This window comes from Mycteria americana, chromosome 1, assembly GCF_035582795.1.
Source record: "Mycteria americana isolate JAX WOST 10 ecotype Jacksonville Zoo and Gardens chromosome 1, USCA_MyAme_1.0, whole genome shotgun sequence".
NCBI lineage: Eukaryota > Metazoa > Chordata > Aves > Ciconiiformes > Ciconiidae > Mycteria > Mycteria americana.
This window is the reverse complement of record NC_134365.1, coordinates 95,101,507-95,122,798: the sequence shown is the minus strand read 5'-3', so window position 1 is coordinate 95,122,798 and position 21,292 is coordinate 95,101,507. Positions and strand designations below refer to the sequence as shown.

Genomic DNA, 21,292 nt, shown 5'->3' with positions numbered 1-21,292 from the left:
ACTGCAAATGCCCTGATATAGCTGAAGGCTAGCTTTTAAAAAGAGAGACCACATTGGAAATCATCCCAAAGACTAGCAGGCACACTGGCAAACCAACTGGTCAATCCTGTTGTAAGGCCAAGCAGTGCTGGGTAGCAGCTGGAGTGCTGCCAAGGTGGCGTACGAACGGACTTGCTTTTATTAATTCCAAGATACTACTAAACTAATTCCAAAATGAACCAAATCCGTCTTCAAAGGGGATTACAGAATTCACACTAAACAGTCCAGTAATTCACAAAATTAATCATATGAATTGCACGGTTGCTTTCCTTCAGAAAACAAATGTGAGTGCAAACAGATCCTCCTCTTCCCCCAGCACTGCAGAGAACTACAGGAAGCGATCAACAGCAATAACAGAAGTATAACTGTGTTGTCAGTAAGCAAACTTTACCTATGTCTTTAAATAATTTCTACATCTGTGGCTTAATAAAAATAACCAAAAGAAGTGATACGTACCCCTGTGGCAAGCACATCTCCATTTTGTTCATATGCCAAGGCTGTAACTGCAGTAGCATGAGGTTTGAAAGCTTGTTTCAGATTTATCTCTGCATTCTCTGTATTGGTCTGTCCTGCAAGAACAGGCAGTCCTTTGGGATCATAAACTTCAATTATGCGGACAACGCCATCTTCAAACCCCACTGCGATTAGACCTCCTTTAGGATTTACCTTCGAGTAGAAGAATGAAGAAAAAAAATCACAGTGTACATCTGAGAGCTTAGGATAAGAATCTGTATGGCACATGCTCTGGTGTTAACCTGTAACTCATGTTACATGGAAGTGTTGCTAAAGCACAAAGAATGTTTCATACATGGGAAATTTTTATCCTCTCAAATACGCTACCATAAAGTGAGTGGAGGGACTGGGGGTTATTTTTTGGTTTGGTTTTTTTTTTTTTTTACTGATAACATGCCATTGAGACTGGAAATGTTAATGAGGGTGTGGTTGTAACCTCTGAGGAAGAGGTAATTCATACTGATATACAAATATATCAGTAGCTTCTTCTTAAGGAGAAGAGTTGGAACTCAAAAAAGGAATTATTATATTACCTTGAATATAATATTGGGCATCAAATGTGGGTATGATTTTTGAAGAGGTGAGGGCACAGACTTGGGTCTGGCTGACTCCATGTAAAGTACAGTTGTCAACAGGGACAGCTACTTGAGATGGAAAGAGGAGGCTATGGAGTCTTTACCATAGGCCCTGTAGGTAAGCCAATTTCATAGAATCATAGAATGGTTTGGGTTGGAAGGGGCCTTAAAGATCACCTAGTTCCAACCCCCCTGCCATGGGCAGGGACACCTTCCACTAGACCAGGTTGCTCAAAGCCCCATCCGACCTGGCCTTGAACACTTCCAGGGATGGGGCATCCACAACTTCGCTAGGCAACCTGTTCCAGTGCCTCACCACCCTCATAGTGAAGAATTTCTTCCTTATATCTAATCTAAATCTACCCTCTTTCAGTTTAAAGTCATTACCCCTTGTCCTATCACTATATGCCCTTGTAAAAAGTCCCCTCTCCAGCTTTCTTGTAGGCCCCGTTTAGGTACTGGAAGGCTGCTATAAGGTCTCCCCACAGCCTTCTCTTCTCCAGGCTGAACAACCCCAGCTCTCTCAGCCTGCCTTCATAGGACAATTTCTAATAATGTAGACAGGCTTGAATTGTGAGAGAAGAGTTAACAGAAACAGGCCTATGTTTTAGCTGGATCTAGCTGGACTTGCAGATTTAGCTGATATTAGCCATATATGGTAGTGTCTTGACATGATTTACAAGCTGAGCCAGCTCCAGACATGGCACAGGTCAATATTAATGCACACCAGAAACGAGACCAGAAGGAGAATTGCTGTGTGAAGAGATGAGGGTGAATGGATAAGCTCTATGAGCAACTGGCAAAAGTATAATCTTAGGTATGAAAAATTTTATTGTTTAGAAAGGACCCGGGGGTAACTGTCTTGCCGTTATCTGGGGACATCAGCCCATGATGTCTTATCTTAAAAAGCCCTTCTGTAATAAGCAGGTGTATGACAGCATTGCTCAGTAAATGATCAAGGGGAGTCACTCATGGACCTCAAATTTATGGCTCTGCATTTGACTCCCTCCATTAAGTCTGTATGTTTCTTCTGCTAGGGAGCCAGCACTCCAGATGCAGCCTCCCCAGTGCTGAGCAAAGATGAAGGATCATCTCCCTCTATCAGCTGGTAACGCCCTTCCTAATACAGCCCAGGATGCTGTTGGACTTCTTTGGGTGCATTGCTGGCTCATGGTCAGCTTGGTGTCCCCCAGGATCCCAAGATCCTTCTCTGTAGAGTTGCTTTCCAGCTGGTGGGCCCCCAGGCAGTACTGGTGCCTGGGGTTATTGCATCCCAGATGCAGGACTTCACATTTTCCCTTGTTGAATTTCATGAGATTCTCCTCAGCCCAATTCTCCAGCCTGTCCAGATCCCTCTGAATGGCAGCACAACCCTCTAGAGTACCAGCCACTCCCCTCAGTTTTGCATCATCTGTGAACTTGCTGAGGGTGCACTCTGTTCCAGTGTCCAGGTAATTAATGAAGAATATTGGCACCTGTAATGACGCCTAGGGTACACCGCTAGAGACTTGCCTCTAACTGGACTTCGTGCTGCTGATCACTATTCCCTGCGGCCCAGCCATTTAGGCAGTTTTAAATCCATGTCACTGTTCACTTACTAACCTGTAGGTTGCTAGCTTGCCTATGAGGATATTATGGTATACAGATACTTCAAAGTATGTTGGATGAAATGTTCTTAGATTAATAGCACAGATTTTCAAATATATTTGAGCACCTTAAGCTATGTGTAAGTATCTAATGGGATTTTAAATGCAGCTAGGTAGACTAAATACCCTTGATTTTTCAGATTGTGTTTAGTACCAACTTTTGTAAAACTGAACCGAGTCAGTTTTGTAATGCTATACAATTTATTGTTGCAATCAGTTTACCTCCTGAATGTATAGGTCATCACCTAACAGCATCTCTGAATGACCGCATGGCCAGAATTATAGTTATAAGAGCACTGTCCCAGTGTTACCCTTGCCTTGGAAATTCAAGTAAGCACTCTCCTCCATAACTTCGCTTACAATTAACCCACCAGGCTGGCTATGTTTCCTCAAGAACATAACTAGACACTATTTTAATTAAAATTAGCAAATATGTCTAAAAGTGATAGACTCCACTCTCCACAAATGATCAGTTCTGGCAACAGTTTTTTATGATTTATCTCCAAATGTTTGTGGATTGTCTGGGCTGTCATTTCAAAATGTGTTAACTAACTCATGTTAATTGACAATTACTCTGCGTGGGATAAATAGAAGCTGTTAGTCTATAAAGTAAGACTGCTTCCTGGGACTGCACACTGAGATCTGATTTTATAATCTCAGGCAGACACAAAGCAGGATACCTGACAATCCACAGTAAAATCAAGCTGTACACATACTATTATACATACATACTACTCCACAAACTTATGCATATATACTACTACAGTAAATTCCAGCATGGCCTAACAGTGACTTCTTTAAGGTCTTGTATTGTGAGCAACTTTCTTGATGCTGGCAGGCTCATAAACCCCATATGAATTTTTGTTAACACACTAGCAAAAACTCACAACACGAGGTGCCCACGTCAGTGCTGTTCCTCCTTGTTTAAACTTAATTTCACTCAGTTGACTGTTGCTGATGAAATCATAGATACGCACTGACCCTGTGTGGAAAGGAGACAGTAAGAATTTATTTCTTGCAACATCACTTACATTTTCAGATTTATGGAGAAATGTCTATTTATTTAAAGCTGGATAGAAAGTTATTAATTTTTCTCTTTGAGTATCGAACACCCATCTGGAAAGACATGACTGATGGTTATAGAGTACCACAGCTAGCTCATGAACAAAATACAAGCTTTCTTCACTCTTTAACTTACAGGGTCCCAAGAATTGTCAAAGCTGAGGGTTGTAATAAGAAGTTGCATGCTGACCACCATGTGTAATTTTCAAGTAATCACAGAAATGTGGCATACTGTAAGGAAAATCTGTACTGACAACATAGGAAAAGATCATAGAATCATAGAATGGTTTGGGTTGGAAGGGGCCTTAAAGATCATCTAGTTCCAACCCCCCTGCCATGGGCAGGGACACCTTCCACTAGACCAGGTTGCTCAAAGCCCCATCCAACCTGGCCTTGAACACTTCCAGGGATGGGGCATCCACAACTTCACTGGGCAACCTGTTCCAGTGCCTCACCACCCTCATAGTGAAGAATTTCTTCCTTATATCTAATCTAAATCTACCCTCTTTCAGTTTAAAGTCATTACCCCTTGTCCTATCACTATATGCCCTTGTAAAAAGTCCCTCTCCAGCTTTCTTGTAGGCCCCCTTTAGGTACTGGAAGGCTGCTATAAGGTCTCCCCGGAGCCTTCTCTTCTCCAGGCTGAACAACCCCAGCTCTCTCAGCCTGCCTTCATAGGAGAGGTGCTCCAGCCCTCTGATCATCTTTGTGGCCCTCCTCTGGACTCACTCCAACAGGTCCACATCCTTCTTATGTTGGGAGCCCCAGGGCTGGATGCAGTAGGTGGGGTCTCACGAGAGCAGAGTAGAGGGGGAGAATCACCTCCCTCAACCTGCTGGTCACGCTTCTTTTGATGCAGCCCAGGATACGGTTGGCCTTCTGGGCTGCAAGCGCACATTGCCATAATCATAAAAGATGATACGCTACTACTTCAAATTGCCTAGGGAGGAAAACATTTAAATGGATGAAAATGGAACATTGCCCAAAGAAAAGTCAATTTCACCAGAGGTGAAATTAACAGATTAGTAGACACACATATTGGTCTGCATAAAATTCTATTCCAGCTGGCATATATCCTAAGTGTCATTTGCTCAACTGGTAGGAGTTTGTCTTCAGGCTAGAAGTGCATGTACATTGTATAACACAGACAAATGACAAGATACTGCTGACAAGAATTGAGTTAAAGACCTTGTGGCATTTTCTGAGAAGTGTAAGTGACATTGTTAATGTTCGGGCCAGTAGTTGTTCTTTCGAAGCATGATAAAGCTAACTGTGAGAGGCCTAAATTGCAATATTTGTATAAGTTAAATAAATATGTCTGTAATTACATGTTAGGTGGTGTTGAGAGCACATTGTTGAGAGCATGATAGCTATTGCATTTTCTAAGAAAGCCATGAATATTAATATTCACAATGACTTACACAATGCTAGAGATGTATGTAATCCCTTACAAAACAAAGATCCCAACACTTACTGATCCAGAGCCTTGAATACAAGTGCTGTTATTCAAACCAAGTGTCTCATCTTTTCAGCTGTTCCTTCAGAACGAACAGTATTTACAAAGCTTCCCATTAAAAACTTATCTCGTTAAAATCCCAGATGAAGCAGCCTTAATGCATTATTTCAAAATATAAATGATTTGTCTTAACTATTAAAGAACTGATCCCAGGAATAACAATTGTCTGTAAAGTGACTTGACTTTTCAAGAGCAAATACACAACTTCAGCTCAAACAGAATAGTTCCAAACCAAGCATCATTGCTCTTCAAAAACAATAATGACAGTGGTATGAGAGCAAAGGAATAGTATACTTACAGTCAAGAGCAGTGGTGGCCAGAAGGTATGTAGTGGGAGAGACACTCATGGCTTCAATTCTTCCAGAGTGAAAGGTATACAGGCACTCTGGATCACGGGTCTGCAGTGCAAAACAGAACAACAGAAATTCTGCTATGTTCTGGAGCTGCACTTACAAGGTATTACCAGCCATACCTACAGTGAACCTGAAAAATCTAGACACGTACTGTTTGTGTGAACAAAATTTGGGATGCATGAGGTACCTATATGGAATTCCCTTTTTTTTTTTTTAATTTAAATGTTCTTAGGGAGATCATGAGCAAAATTAGTGTAGGAACATTAAGTTCATTTAAAATTCCATCTTTTTCTATGTGAAAATAAAGGGAAATGCCTTTCATTAAGCAGTTTCAGGCTTGGAATTAACATTTTTAACAAACAGCTGTTGCTCTGAAGGCAAAGAAAATGCTCTCAAGCCTAGGGCTTACACTGCCTGGGAAATCATTTCATCATCCAAGGAATTCCAGGTTTTGCTATACATTTTTTACATTAGTTTTTATAGCATGCTTTGTACATCTTTTATTTACCATAAAATTCTTGGTACATAATTTTACCTGTTGCCACAGAACTTTATTCCACTCAAAGGGATTGTTCCCATTTACTTTAATATGTTCGGGAGCAAAAATTAAATGCCCTCATTTTAGCTGTGTCATCTATGTCTCCATCAAAAACATCTCCAGCAATAACACTAGTAACCAGTAGGGTAAAACATGTGAAGTGCATTTCATCTTCTCCTTGTTTTTCCTAGTTCTTTATGTCATTTAGAGACAACAGTAAGGATTGTTTCAAACACCTATCTAGATAGGATATATCAATACTCCTTGAACTCATTTCCTGCATACATGTAACTTTTATTACCAGTTTACAAGTATAAAACTCCTTTAAGGTAACTTGAATTTGGCAGCCAAATTTCAGGAATAAAAAATCAAATTACTTTTGATAATCCTGCACAATCATTATAATCAATAATATTATGAAAATAAATTTCTAAGAAAAAAAAAATAATCTGTTTCAATGCTAAAATTTTCAACTGTGCAGCTTCATAAAACACAAACTTCATTGCAGATGCATCCAGTATAGTTAAAGGAAGTTATTGCAAAGGAATTGAAGAAATCAGAAGAAAGCAAAAGAAAACAAACTTACCGTATTTGAAAAAGTCAAATCCAGCTTCCAGATTGCTCCATTGGTATCCTGAAGAAGAAAAAACAAAACATGTAACCTGAATATTTTCAGAGTCAATTTGGAAATAAAACTGCCCACGGTGACTCCTTAAAAATTCCTTTATGATTATCATTATGAAACTGAAATGGCTGAATGTGGCGATGTTGGTCCTATCAGTCCTATCCATCAGTCCAGGATAACAGAACTTGGACAATACCTTTTCACATTCTCCTATTCTTATGCGGTTCCGGCTCCCAAAGCCAGTCTCTCACATGTTACTATACACTACAAATATAGAATAGAATAGTTCAGTTCGACGGGACCTACAACGACCATCTAGTCCAACTCCCTGACCACTTCAGAGCTGACCAAAAGTTAAAGCATATTAAGGGCATTGTCCAAATGCCTCTTAAACAGTGACAGGCACAAGGCATCGACCATCTCTCTAGGAAGCCTGCTCCAGTGTTTGAAAAAGGATGATTATATATATAATAATAATATTATGTATATATATACAGAAGAAGATTGAATTCTACCAAAAAGAAATGTACTGATTTGTAATGGACTCCTGCTGTTAATTAACATTACCTCCCTCATTCTGTGTTTCTCCACAGAGATGTATGTACTTGAGTGTATCTTACCTGAGCATACCAAACAGGCTGTCCACAGTCAAGAACTTTCGATATGAAACTCAGACTGACATTCCTGCCAACATGAAGTTCATTCATAGGCTCCACCTCCAGTAACCCTGTGTCATCCACAGAATCAGCAGCATCTATTGTCTCGAAGTTCCACACCTTCATGGTGTTGGAAGCATTAAAAAATACGAGTTTTTATAAGGCCAGGTTATGTTTTCATACACAATTAATATGGAAATTCAAAATTATAAGCAACCAAGGGAGTGTAGATTCTACAGGTAGAGTATGAAACCTGTCACATCTGCCTCACTGTTTTGAATGTAACCTAGAACAGTGGCAATCAGCAACTACTATCTGATATATTTGGGTGCAATGCAAAGTATATGTAAAAGTTCTCTGTCCAATTCTGAAACAACGGTAGCTTAAATTCAGCCTTGGCACTAGCAGAGCTATACATGGCAGCCTCAGAACTATAGAAAGTAAATGATATCTGCCTGCTCTCAGCTTTGCTCATAGGCAGCACAGAAGAAAGAATGGGAAATCTAACACATCCGTGTTCTGCTCTGTGGGATAAGGACAAGATATGAGTTGGCACCCTTATAACCAAGTGAATTTTCCTAAGGGGATAATATCAATTTATAAAACACAACAACAAAACAAAACAAAAGAAACACAGGGTGTTGAAACCATCCACTTTCTGTTGATTAACTGGGTCTTTCACTCACCAGCAGAAGACACTTCTTGTTTTCCCTTAAAGAGCAGGCAAACAAGATTACAAAATCATTGATAATTGACAGGTGAGATAGAAACTAGTGGTATGGATAAGGTAACCATTTTGACCTTAATTTATAGAATTATATGTTAACTTCAGGATGCCCAATGTCTTTTCTTTTAATTGTTCCTCTATTTCAGCACATGTATGTCTAAGATACTAGTTAATTTCTATGTCATTTTGACATTAATAATCTGAGCATCCAAATAATCAGAAAATTAATTTCAAATATTGCCATAGTTTATCCTTCAAAATAACACCAGATGTATTAATAGGCCTGAAAATTGTAAAGATTAACCAAAACTACACATGGAAAAAATTTTGCTAGAATGCAGGCAAAACCAAAGCTTTTAGAGAATCACTGGAAAATATTTTGATTTATTAGAGTAAAAGGTGATTTATTTACTGCTATTAAACAGAGAACGCTGTGTGAACACTATCAGATTCAAACATCTACACTGTGGAGATGTGCTCTTATTCTGTTTGTTCTAAAAATTCATCCTCAGAAAGCAACTGCACTGCAAAATTGCCTCCATAAATAAACTCTGATAAAGAAAATACATAACATTTACCTGCTGACCACAAATTTGCACACCTAAAGGCAGAGCAGAAGAAAAACTCACCCGAATGAAGCCATCTTTTCCAACAGTGACAAGTTCTCCTTCATCCAGAACTAACTGGCTGACAGGGCCACTGTGACAGGGCTTGTGTCCAGCTCGACAGAGTTCTACTTTAATGAGGCCCCCTTCCCAAAGCAGCAAGTTGCCCCACTCAGACCCTGAGATAACCTTCAATGCAAATGAAGAGAAGCACATAAGCACCTGCACTTAACCATGCAGAAATATTGGCAAGAATTTGGTTAACATTTGTGGCTTCCTTCAATGCAAGCATTAAATTCATAGCAACGTACAGATATTTGCAAGAGAAGCTGTAAAAGGTGAGAAGATTCAACTTTTTAGCAATGTGACATCATTTACATGCACTGAAATGATTAAGGATTAGGGCTAACAGTCTTTGTATTTCTTTACACTAACGTTTTCAGTATCCTATTAGAGGAGCCTCAGCTCTAAGCCAACAGAGATCTTTTGTCTGGGAATTACAATACTAACTGTAGTTTTCAATTATTAAAAAGCAAGCCAGGTTTTTGGTAAATTAATGTCAATATTAGCTTATCAGAGCAGTGCACTGAGGATCTAATTCAAATCACTTTGAAGCAAATAGTAACTCTCCAACTTACTCGGTAGACTTTATATCAAAACCTGAGAGGGAACATAAAATCAATTGAACTTTTTCTTACTTACCTTCCCATCAGGCAGCTCCACATAACCTATAACGTCGGTCACTGCTGTTTTTCCAAACCTCCCCAAAGCTCCTTGTAACTTGAGACCAGTGAATGTGAGAGCCATCTTCCAGAATCTGAGTTTAGAAAAAACAGCCCTCTCTGATACAAGATTTCCTAAGCACACTCTTCAGTCCCTCTCAGACATTGTAATAATGTTACCAGGGATGCCTCTGAGGTAAGGGCTGTTCATTTATTATTCTTTTTCGCAGGAGACCTTGGGTTTTTCTTTTTAAAATGAGATAAAGCTTTGTAACTACACAAACATTTCCCTATACTACCATATGAAAAAGCTAGGAAAAGGATTTGGAATGGGGAGAATGAAGATTAAACTACTATTTTAAATTAATAAGTGTAAAATGCATAGCTACATCTTTCCAGCTACAACCAATACATGTAGTTAGGGATACCTATTTTACTCATGCTGTCTCCAGTGTATGATGCTCAACTTTGTAAATCCAAGGGACTAAGGTCTTCACTGAATTTCATACAAGTACCTCCATGGACTTGAGCTTGACTATAAAATCTCACTGAGCCAAAGGTTTTATCCTAGATCTTCATAGCTATTTCTATTTCATCGTTATATTTTTAGCAGTGTAAAACATAACTCTAAATTACTGCATTACAGAAAAATTAACATTTACTGCAATTAGGGATGGTTCACTGTGTGTGCAGGAGACATTACATTTAAGACAGCTGTTGGAAATTGGAATTTGAGACTACATTTGGGTGAAAGGTCATGTTTATCATGTTATAAAAGCTATGTCAGAGTTTATCTATAGTATTTTAGCTCAAAAGAAAGTTTATAAGAGATTTTGTTTTGTCAGATTTACATAAATAATGTATTCTAAACCACGTTTGTTCTGGGTCTAAATAAGCCATTTGCTATTTCAGAGCCACCTTGCAACCAAACTATAGAGCAAATCACAGATTTTGATCTGATTCCTCTCTTAAAATTCAAAGAAACTTTACATGTGTTATAATTTTAAAGGTATCATTTCTATTACAATATCATCCGAGTCATATCTTAAGTCTCTGCTGTATTAATATTGAACACTGGATAAATACAAAACACAAAGCTAATCTCTGTCCCAAAGAGCTTAAAGTTGTGGTTTATTTTTTTTATTACAAAAGGATCCATGAACTTACCAGAGAAGGGAGTTTATGGAAGCATATATTTTGTAAGGCTTCTTTGCAGGCTTTTGGTGGTATCAGAGGGTTTCTGATCCATGACTTGGCAACCAGTTCTAATGGCTGCCCAAACAGCAGATGAGTTCAAGAAATCAAAGGTAGAAAGCCCAGAAGGCACAGGAGGCATATATGCTATGTTACCAGCTAGAAGACATGTATATATAAATATTTTTTATTAATTCTCCCCGGTGCTTGTTGAAATTACAAGAATGGAGCCAGTAGTATCGACATTCAACATCAAGTATCATCCTTTTTGCACAGCAAAGGTGTTAAAAGACTTGGCTGACTGGCTGAAGGACTTGAACTTTCTCGTTTTTGTAATTGTAGTGGCCAGGTAAAATAGCATTCCTCATTGGTCCATGTTTGCTAATGACACATTCCTGTTAGTCATCTTCTACATATTATGACTTTAGAGGTGATATGTATTAATCCTAATCTGTAAACCTACCTGATGTGTCCTGCTCCAGATGTAGTTAGTTGCTCTTCATTATCAGCAGAAAATGTGACCTTGTAAACATCCTGTGAAAAAGCTTTTGACCTCAACACAATATTTTCTTGTTTCCAGTCCCAGATAGTCAGCATGTAGTCAGGGCTGCTCCCAACACTGGCCAGCAAAGTGCCAGCATTGTTGAAATCACCAAAAACATAGGCTTCCTCTGTTCCACCTGAAGAAACATACAAGCCCAAATACACACACACACAGAAAAGAGGAAGAAACAATAGGAAAATCTACTTAGAAGGAGCTCAACTTTCACTGTAATTATTTTTTTCACTAGGTAATAGCTCTCGGTTGGCTATTTCTACTAAATAAAAGTTTCCTCCCATGCAATAATGAAAAAGCTCGAAACCAGTGTTTTCTATTTTGCTGTGAAGGACCAAAAGGTTGTATTTCCTTCTAAACTTCTAAAGTGACCCACTACTCCATCTGCTGGGATCTATAAACACTGGCCCATTTGTGTAAAATGAAAATAGAACTTTTTACACTACCTTGCAGTATTCTGTAGGGCCTCAGTGAAGGATAATCATAGATGATGAGGTTTGGCTTCTTGCCTTTTTCTCCTACTGCAAAGTACTTCTTAGTAGGGTGTGCCTTGAAAAAGCAAAAGTCACATTGCATGCTGTAATGACACCTTTGTCTCTATCCTGCTAGTTATTGAGTTATTGTATTTACTCACTCATTAGTCAAAAGATATTGCCATAAATACTAGGCTGCATTTTTCTGTGCATTTATTCTGAACAACTGCCAATCTATTGCTCAATATCAGAATGAAGCTACTATGCACACAAAAAGGTATATTGCACATATAATGCAGAACCATGACAAACTGTGAAATAATTTGCTTTATCATGCATTCTTTTACTATTCCTACTTCACTCAACCCACTAGCTGATCTTTCCATGAGCAGCATTTGTGTCAGCAGCCATCTACTTCAGCAAACAGCTGCAGAAAAGCCATCCTGAATAATATTGTTCTGAAAACATAAAGATGTACCATGATTCCTCAGAAAAGGTTGCTTACAATGTAGCTGAACAGTCTGAGGCTGGTATTCTGAAAGCTTTGCTCATGTGGAATACAACTGAGAAATGGCAGAGCCCTTCACAGCGTAAGGTGCTTCAAATCCCGAGGAAGCATTTGAGAGTCCAAGCGCTTGGTAGGAGCTTACTAGAGTGAAACCAGATAGTTTTTCTCTTCATTTATCTAGGAGCTTGATTTTCTAAATTTTAACTGCAAAACATTATACTAATATCAGCTGTGACTAGGAGAGATGAATGTTCAAAAAAAAAAAAAAGTTGATATGAGCCGAAATATTTAAGTAAGAATGTAATAGTTCTAAAAATTAATCCCAGCTGACACCTGTCAGTCCTTTAAGGTACCTAAGCCTGGGACTTAGGTATGCAGATATTTGTCCTCTGCCAATTATGTTGACGGGCTGAGTAGCCCACACTGTGTGGTCCACACATCCCCCTAATCAATACCATACTTTCTTACATATATGCATGCGCAGATGTAGAAATCTCCCATCGTGCAACCAAGTGAACATTTTGCTTCTAGAAAGCAACTAACATCCTAAAACAAGAAATAAAAGCCGTACTGTGATAAACCCAATTCCACCACCACCGCTGCTCCGGAGATAACTTTGAGATTTAGTTTTCAGGTCCAGGAGCACCACTTGGTTGCCTGCTATATACATCAGTGTTTGGCTATCCATCAGCAGCAGGTTTACACTTCTGGTGCAGTCATATCCAAAAGAATGTCTGAGAACAGTTCAATAAGGAAAAGATTTGACACTGGCTTTCTAGAAAAGTTTACTAAGTGGATAGAAACACTTAAACCAAAACTCAGATGGGAATACTGGATCTGGTGACTAAAAGCCTGAAGGTAGGAGATAGTTTTGTTCAGTATAGAGTCAAGGTAAAATATATCAAGCCTCTATAACTGAGGGGAAGGCACAAGTGAAGACCCTCTAAAGTTCATATTCCATCCTTTCATGTCCACTACAGGGCACACCTCTTGCCTCTGCTGGATCCTTTGGGGCTGCAAGGAATTCATATTCTATTGGTGTTCTCTTTTCAGACAAAATGTAAGAGATGTGCATCAGATTACTAGGAACTGTTCTACAGACAAGAAATCAAACCAAAGAAGTGGTCAAGCTCACTTCTTAAATGTTTACAGGCAGATGTGAAGAAGGGAAAATCCAGTCTTCAATAGCAACTTGACTCTGCAGAGAAAACCACCAGCACTTGTGAAAGTCACATATCATATCCTACTTGACCATACCTAGCAAAGGACTTATTGTAGCTCTTAATTAATGGGCACCACTTCATTCTACCAGTTTAGATCTTCTGAGCATCAGGCTACAAATCTACCTGGTTTCTTCCCCACTTCTCCCTTAGCAGTTCTGTGAGGAAGTATGAGAGACACAGCTGCTCCTCTCCTGCCCTCCCCTCAGCTTCTTGGGGAACACCACTGTGGCTACACAGAAAGGGAGAGCTTTGCAGGGGGATAGTCTTATGCTAGTCTTCTTCCTGATCACATTAACTTGGCGATGATCTAGTTCTACAAGATTACTTACAACAGTAAGAATTATGCCCAATAAGAAATGTTTATGAGGTCAAGACAACATTTAAGATTAAATTCACCCAGAACCATAACTGGTCAGGATTTTTATCTGTGTCTCAACCAAAGGTATCTCACTAATGCCACATAGGCTACCCCAAATTAGACAAGTACAATTTTAAGAACATATATTAAATATCCTTAGCTTTAAATTTGCACAGCCTCAACAGAAAGGATACTTAAGAGTAAGAAGGTTAATTGGTATCCCAGAGTCTTCAGTAACAAACGGCCGTGAATATATATCTTCATAGTTATAGAAGAAAGTTTCCGAGATTTTCTTTTCTACTTTCTCAGGCCTTTTTTGTGCCTCTGAGGGTACTTCACTATTATCTTGCTCTTCTGAATCGCCTTCTGCATCTCAGAAGTGGGAACATAAAGGAAATTTATATTCACCATAAATTTTAGGGTCCTTGCTGATATTTGCACCTAACTGCAAAAGGGAAGGATTCACACATTCCTTGCCTCCTTCAACACAGTAAGGGGCAGTCCATAGCTCAAAACAAGGGTACCATGTCTTAGTAACAACTTGTCCTGGAACAGTCTGTAACAAGTACTTCCTCAGGCTTTTAAAAACTTTACTGTGAATATTCAAAACTGAAGAATTTAAAGAAGAAAAATTTTGAGAAAGTTTTAAAAACATGGATTTTAAAACTCAAGACCTGCCAAAGTACTTCAGTTCAGCTTTGCTTGGTGTTTAGGTCTCAGCTTTAGAAACCAAATAAAGTTTAAAGTGTCTCTTTTCAGTAGCTACTGAACACACATCATTATACAGAACAATTAGTAAAAACACATACAACAGACCACCATAAGACACCATTGTCCTCAAAAAGGCATACTGCTAATGTATGACCCAATGTGCTAATGTGTAGTTCTTCGCTGGACTGCAATGAAGAATACTGTCAACTTGACTTCCAACTAGTCATAAGCACTTGTTGAAAGTACTTTTCAGTTTGATACCTCAGATGAAATCCCCATTACCTATTTTGTAAGCTTTTCACCCTGTCCTGATTTTTTTCTCTCCTAGGTGTTCTATGAAAAACAACCAACAAAGGGGTCAGAGACCAGCCATGGGAAAGAGCAACATGAAGTACACAAGGTAAGCCAACTGAAAGGGAACAGAGAAACTCAATTGCTGTAACTTGATGGCACTGGTCTGATGCTGTTCATAACAATAACAGTGAAAAAATGAAAAGTAGAAAGTAGTGGGATTTTCAAGGTCGTGCCAACATCTCCTCAGTGGAAAGCAGTACTCACGAACGCCCTCAGTGTCTGATTCCACTTGCTCCGCTTCTTCCTCCTGTTCCTCTGCAGCTGGTGATTCCTTTGGAAGACTAGTTTCACTTTCTTCTGCAAAAGACAATTGGGATTACTCTCTTAGGTATGAATTCCTTTGACTAATTTGCTCATACATGCCATGTTAAATAAATATATAGTTCTGTAGTAGTAAAAAAAGTCCCTTCTGCCCAACAATGGACTTCCTGCTGTTTAGCACTAAGTGTAGGGAGAAGTTTGTTTTCAAAAAAACATATTTTAAAACTTAGGTGAAGGAAGGAAACACATCCTATAACAGGAAAAAGGTATAATAGGAAGATCAAACAAATGCCCAAAGTAGTGCGCCAATATAAGCATCAAAAATCCTTCCAAAGTTCCACAGGAGACTCCCTAGTGAATTTTGTTATCCATGCTACCTAGATCTAGTGTGTTAGATGACATGCAGAACATCTAATGAAATAGACACTGAACAGGCATTTCAAGATGAAAATGGTGTTAAAAAGAGAAATACAGGTCTCTGACTGAAAGAGACTGGCAGAATTAATGAACTGATTGCAGTATTAGCTACAGAGACAGGTCTAAGCAGCAAAAATTTTCAGGGGCAGGAACTGCAGACACAATGGTCAGCCCAGAATTTCACTGGAAGGGATCATCTTTGGCCAGAGTCAAAATGAAATTTGGCAACACCAAGAGCAGCAACAGAAGATGAACACATACTAGTAAGAAAAGGGTGAGTGGTGGGAGAAGCCAGAAGCTACTGTAGGTTTAGTATTGAAATCCCTATATAACAGCAGGAAATACTCACGGACACCACTGTGATCTGCCTGAGCACCTTCTGCTGGCTTCTCATCAGCTCCCTCCTGCTCCCTTGGAAAAGATGGCACATCCTCTTTACCTGGTGGTGGTGAAGAGGAACTTTTAGTCTTTTTACCTTCATCTGCCATTTAGACCATTTTCATTTCCTCTCAAATGCTTTGAGATTCCCAAAGACAGTATTTGTGTTCTGCCTGTACACTACAAATACGGATAACCCAAAGATATGTCCTAATTTGTAGGGTGAATTCATTGGTTCAGGTTTTAGGACTCCAGGCTCTGTGTACATTGCTGTAGAAAGACTAAATATTGTGTAACAGGGGAAGCTGAAGACAGATTTACATGTTTGGGGCTTCTCTTTAATATACTGGGGGATAATTTGTTTTTGAGCAAACAAGGCTATTCCTCCACCTTTCTGGTGGACTTCACATAAGTATCAGGAGATAGACATTCTGAGATGATCTAAGATCTTGAATGGAGAAGCAGGAGAATCATTAAGAAAAAAGGACTTTCTTCAAAACATTCGATATTTATGGAAAGTGAATTAATAAAATTAACACAATTAAAAAAACTTTGAACAGCTTAACTAACACCCCCCAGCAATTTTTCAGCTTTCATACTATCATTTTCAGAGTGCTACAATTTCATTAGTTACCATTGTCCTCTGGAGTGGGAAAGATCCAATTTTTTCATATAGAAAACAAACCCATTGATCATTTATATAAATGTCTCTGAAAGAAGCAAAAAACCACAAGCATTGCTCTTATTCTGAGTTTGTTCTGCCTTTTGATTCCAAACATCATCTCCATTTCCAAATAAAACACTTTAAAATGAACATTGGAGCAATTTTGTACAAATACTACAGCTATAAAGTACCATCAGAAATCAGAAAATTCAGAAGTTGAATATAAAGAAACCTAAATATTCAGAATAACAAATATAGGCAGGATGCAAACGAATCTCTTTTTCTGTGTAAGTGTGACTTTGATACCAAGAAAAAGTCCCTAAAAATGCATTTTCTGTTTCTGGCTTTGGGTCAGAATCCATTTGAGAAAAGATCTTTTGAGGCATTTCAGGAAAGGCAAAGTGTCCAAACATAATGCCATCCACCAGAAGGACAGTGAGAGCAAAGAAATATTGTAGACATATCATTCATGTTATTATATAGTCAACCTGCCCTGCTCAATCTTCATCGAAAGGTTCTGAGTCTCTGCCAGAGTCTGACTTTTCTGCATAATTTCATTTAAGAATTAAAATGAGCTTTTACCCCTCAGGAGTGCTGAGAAAAACTTGAAAACAGACATGCAGAAAGTTTTAAATTCAGAAAACAAATCAAAATAAAACAACTACAATGTATCTTAATATATTTAAATGAAATTCATGAGTTTTTAATGGGGTAACACAACTGATATCACTGAAGTTGAAGAAATAGTTACAGACTAGTTGCATAAATATATAGTGGAGTGTTCAGAGACCTGAATTCTAATTCCAGACCTAGTAATGATGTGTACAATTTGTATCAGCCATTTCACCTCTGGCTGTCTCAGTTATCTCTTGTGAAAAATGAGATAATAATACCCATCTTAGCAAAGTGTTTTGATATCCATAGAGAAAAGTGCTATAAAATTTCAAATTATTGTAACTAATTAGCAATCATTTATCTTCTAAAAATTAAGACTATCATAGTTTTCATTATAAATTAATTCATATCTGGAAAATGCTTTAGGCTGAAAGAGGGTATGAACATTTCCGCCTGCATTGATATCTGGGTTCTAGCTAAAGAAAGCTTCTGCAATGTTCACTGTGCATATTACTGTGATGGTGTCCAAGCACTGTCCTGAAACAAATTTTGAATTTAAAGACTCGGAGGAGACTCAAGGGGGGAACATTTGTACTTTGGCTACAGATTCTGGGTTTCATGCATTGACTGATCCAGAAAAATTTTGTGTAGGTTCACTGTGACAAAGGTATGCATCTCTCTGAATGCTGATTTTCTTTTCCTGGTTTTTTTTTTTTTTGGAGACAGTTTTCCTAAATAAGCTAGAATTAAGGCTTTTGATACTGAAAACTGAGATAGTGGCAAGTAGAACTGGTGCGAAGTAGGAAAAAAAACCAGGTTGGCAACCAGACATTTTTCCCAACTCTAATTAGACAGTAGGCCTGACCAGGACAGTATTATTTTTTCCCCCTAGTCCTAGTAATTCAAGATACTGATTCGAAACACTATACAGGTCCACATCAGCTCCATCATTTAGCTTTCTAAGAACTCACTCAGGACTGAATTCAGGTTTTCTTTGTTTCAGTGGCCAGTGCTATAAGCTGTAAATTTCAGCAAAGCTCCATTTTATTTCAAATTGCCTTTCTCTTAGCTATGTTCTCAAAAGTCAAAGCTCACCTCAGAATGGAGAAATGTGTCATTCGGCTATATTATTTCAGTTATTTCAAAACTAAAGTGTTTCTTGGCAATTTTGCTGCCACACAGAATCCTTATATATAGGAGCTTCTCAAAAATTCTCAGTAAATTCGGATATTAAGAGATTTCTGATCTCAGGCAATTGTCTCATTTATTCAAAATACAGGATAATTAAATCAAATCGGTGTTTATTTGGTAACACGTAAAAAAATTCACTGAGATGACACCACTTTCTTTGTATTCTGTCATCCTATATTTTTCCTCTTTCCAGAAAAAAAAGGTGTTGAAATGTGTAAGCTTCATAAATGCAGTCTTTGCCTTCATAAATCCTGTGACTGAGACTCCAACTGCATAAAATGCATCAAATGAAATAATGATCAAAATGTGGCCTACAGTTTTACTTTAGAAACTGAACATATCTAGTAGTTATTATTTTAAGCTGACTCTGCCCCACCATTAACTGTGTGTCTGTGCTTAAAAGACAACACCCATCTGACCTCAGCTTTTACATCTACAGAAGAATGATCATCAGTTTTGTCCACTAATTCAGGAGATGTAGAAATAGGGAACTATGACTACAGAACATAACTGCAGTGCTATTAGTACCAGTAATAAGCAAGAGATTAAAAATTCATCTCTACACTGTGCTACTTCTGCAGGATTTCATTTTTTGGTTCACTCCAAAATGCACAAATTTTTGTAGAAAAGCTTTGGCCACTGGTGGGCTTTGAAATAAAAAAGTCACTTGTTCTTTCCTTCAGGGGAGATTGTCTTGTGTGTTATTCCTCTGCTTGTCTTTATTGTATATGAAGGAACTCAGTTCGTCGCAGGACTTTATTTTGCTTTATTGCTTCCAGTCCTGAAGCACCATACTCTTGGCCTTACCTCTTAGCCTAGCTACCTCCTCTTAGAACCATACTATGAGCCTTATGGGCTACACTCTGCTATTTTTCTGGCCTGTGGGTAACACTGGCCTAAAATAATGACTGCAACATTTGGCTATCATGAGGGGTGTCTGCCATGAGAAATTACATACTAATCAACTGTTCCAGGCTGAGGCATCTTCTTCAAGTCTAGCTCTGCTTTGGGTGTGTTGGATTTCTTCCCACCTGCCAAGTCCTGCTTATTTAACTCATCTTCAGACACAGTCCCCTTAGCAGTTTTTTCTGAGTCTTCCATTTCTTTATGAAAAAGAGCATGCCATTGAACAACTCTCTAAGCATTCCTTTCAGCCTTCAGACCGCATCAGAGTACATCAGCAATTTACTGGGCTGCTGCTAAGCACAACATGTGCAAGCAGTGGAGTTTTGCAAAACTTACTTTCATTCAAAAAAATTTAGTGTCTTTTAGTGCTTATATACACAAAGAAAAACATCCAAGTGTAAATCAGGCATAGCTATCCAGTGCTGTCTGTGTATCATTATCAGTCAGGATTACTACAAAATTAGTAATAAAAGTCAGTTTTAGGCAATCAACCCAAAATTCCAAGGAAATGATTTTTCATAATAGAGAATATTGCTGTCTCTCTTACAATAGCTAGAAGACTTGAGAGCAAGGAGTATAACAGAAAATATCAATTCTCACAGCAGTTAAGGTTAAGTATATAAAATATTTACTAGTCAGAGACTGAGACAGCAGGATCTAGACACATCATCTTTATCATAGCCCCGTTGTCTCTTTTTGCCCCCCATCAGAGAGAGAAAAGAAGTGGACAGGAGAGCCCTGCTTGGAACCTCACTATTGCTATGTTGCACACATTAAAAATATTTTCCTATAAAATTAGGAGAAATAAAACCTAACTCTAATTTCCAACCTTATAACTAAAGTAGTCCTCTGTATGATCCAGATGTCCTAGCTCTGTCTCATGCAAGCAAAAGTTTCAAGTCTCTTAAAGTCTGCCTTGTGAATAAAGGTTAGCTATCAGGTTTTTATTAAGCAGAAACAGAGAACAGGTGACATCACCACAGTTACTTATTAACTTACAGTATCAAGGAAAATCATAAAAATGAACACAAGAACAGTGTCACAAACACAACAGGTAATAAAATTAACTGCCTCACACATGGTAAAGCAAAACCAACAAGTCCCACATTTCAAATTAAGTACAGGATGGTCCATCTCAGCTGCAGAACATTCATTCCTGTTTCATTTTTCCTGAGCTAAGCATCTACTTGAGAATAAAAACTTTTCTTTTCCAAAAGCCTCTGTGTAGGAAGCCTGGTCCCACACAGACTTCAGTGTACAAGGGTGATGGCACCAGCCTTCCACAGAGGTGCAGGCCCAGTACTGCCTTGGCCTGAGGCTCTTCGAAGGCCACCTTCCACCCGGACACCAGGAAAAGGCTATGGTGAGGCAGAAGTGCCCCGTGACAAGCTGTTTTGCGTGGGATAGCAAAGGGATAGGCAGGGGGCACCTGGAGCTCCTCAGGGAGAGCAGGGGAGGGAGCCTCTGAGGGGCCGTGGGGAGGGTGCCATAGAGGAGCCCCGGGGGGGGCAGTAAGAAGATGCCCCGGCAGTAGGCAGCCGCAGGTGCATGAGCGGGGTGGCTACCGGGGGCAGGTGCATGGGACGCAGGGACACACGGGTGTCTCCGGACCCCCCGAGGGTCGATGTGGGCCCGTGTGGGTCCGGAACGGGCCCTGACCCGCCCCACCACCTCGTACCTCCGGGCGCCTCCATCGCGGCGTTACCGGTTTCCAGGCAACCGCTCCCCCGGCGCGCAAAAGTCCGGGAGCTGCAGTTCGAAGGGGGAGACGTGCGCATGCGCGGACCCGGGGGCGTGGCGGGGGGGGCTGATACCTGCGGGCGGCCGTTACTCGGCGTAACGGCCGGAGCTGAGGAAGGGACACCACAGTTCCGATTCCGCCATAAATTAGAGGGGCAGGTGGCTG

At 39.3% G+C, this 21,292-nt stretch overlaps 1 protein-coding gene across 1 annotated transcript in view; it reads right to left on the bottom strand.

Moving 5' to 3' along the window:
• CFAP44 (cilia and flagella associated protein 44) overlaps window positions 1–21,117 on the bottom strand; it is a 47,601-nt gene extending 26,484 nt beyond the window's left edge. Inside the window, exons 1-14 of the mRNA XM_075491811.1 lie at window positions 21,065–21,117; window positions 15,982–16,071; window positions 15,184–15,248; window positions 14,084–14,193; window positions 12,880–13,042; window positions 11,774–11,876; window positions 11,235–11,451; window positions 9,558–9,672; window positions 8,880–9,044; window positions 7,488–7,643; window positions 6,829–6,876; window positions 5,650–5,749; window positions 3,661–3,755; window positions 496–705 (exon numbers count right to left, since the gene is read on the bottom strand). Coding sequence (XP_075347926.1) covers window positions 496–705; window positions 3,661–3,755; window positions 5,650–5,749; window positions 6,829–6,876; window positions 7,488–7,643; window positions 8,880–9,044; window positions 9,558–9,672; window positions 11,235–11,451; window positions 11,774–11,876; window positions 12,880–13,042; window positions 14,084–14,193; window positions 15,184–15,248; window positions 15,982–16,071; window positions 21,065–21,080 — 1,653 coding nt within the window. The 5' untranslated portion in view covers window positions 21,081–21,117. The remainder of the gene's footprint in view (window positions 1–495; window positions 706–3,660; window positions 3,756–5,649; window positions 5,750–6,828; window positions 6,877–7,487; window positions 7,644–8,879; window positions 9,045–9,557; window positions 9,673–11,234; window positions 11,452–11,773; window positions 11,877–12,879; window positions 13,043–14,083; window positions 14,194–15,183; window positions 15,249–15,981; window positions 16,072–21,064) is intronic.
• Between the last annotated feature and the right edge of the window lie 175 nt (window positions 21,118–21,292).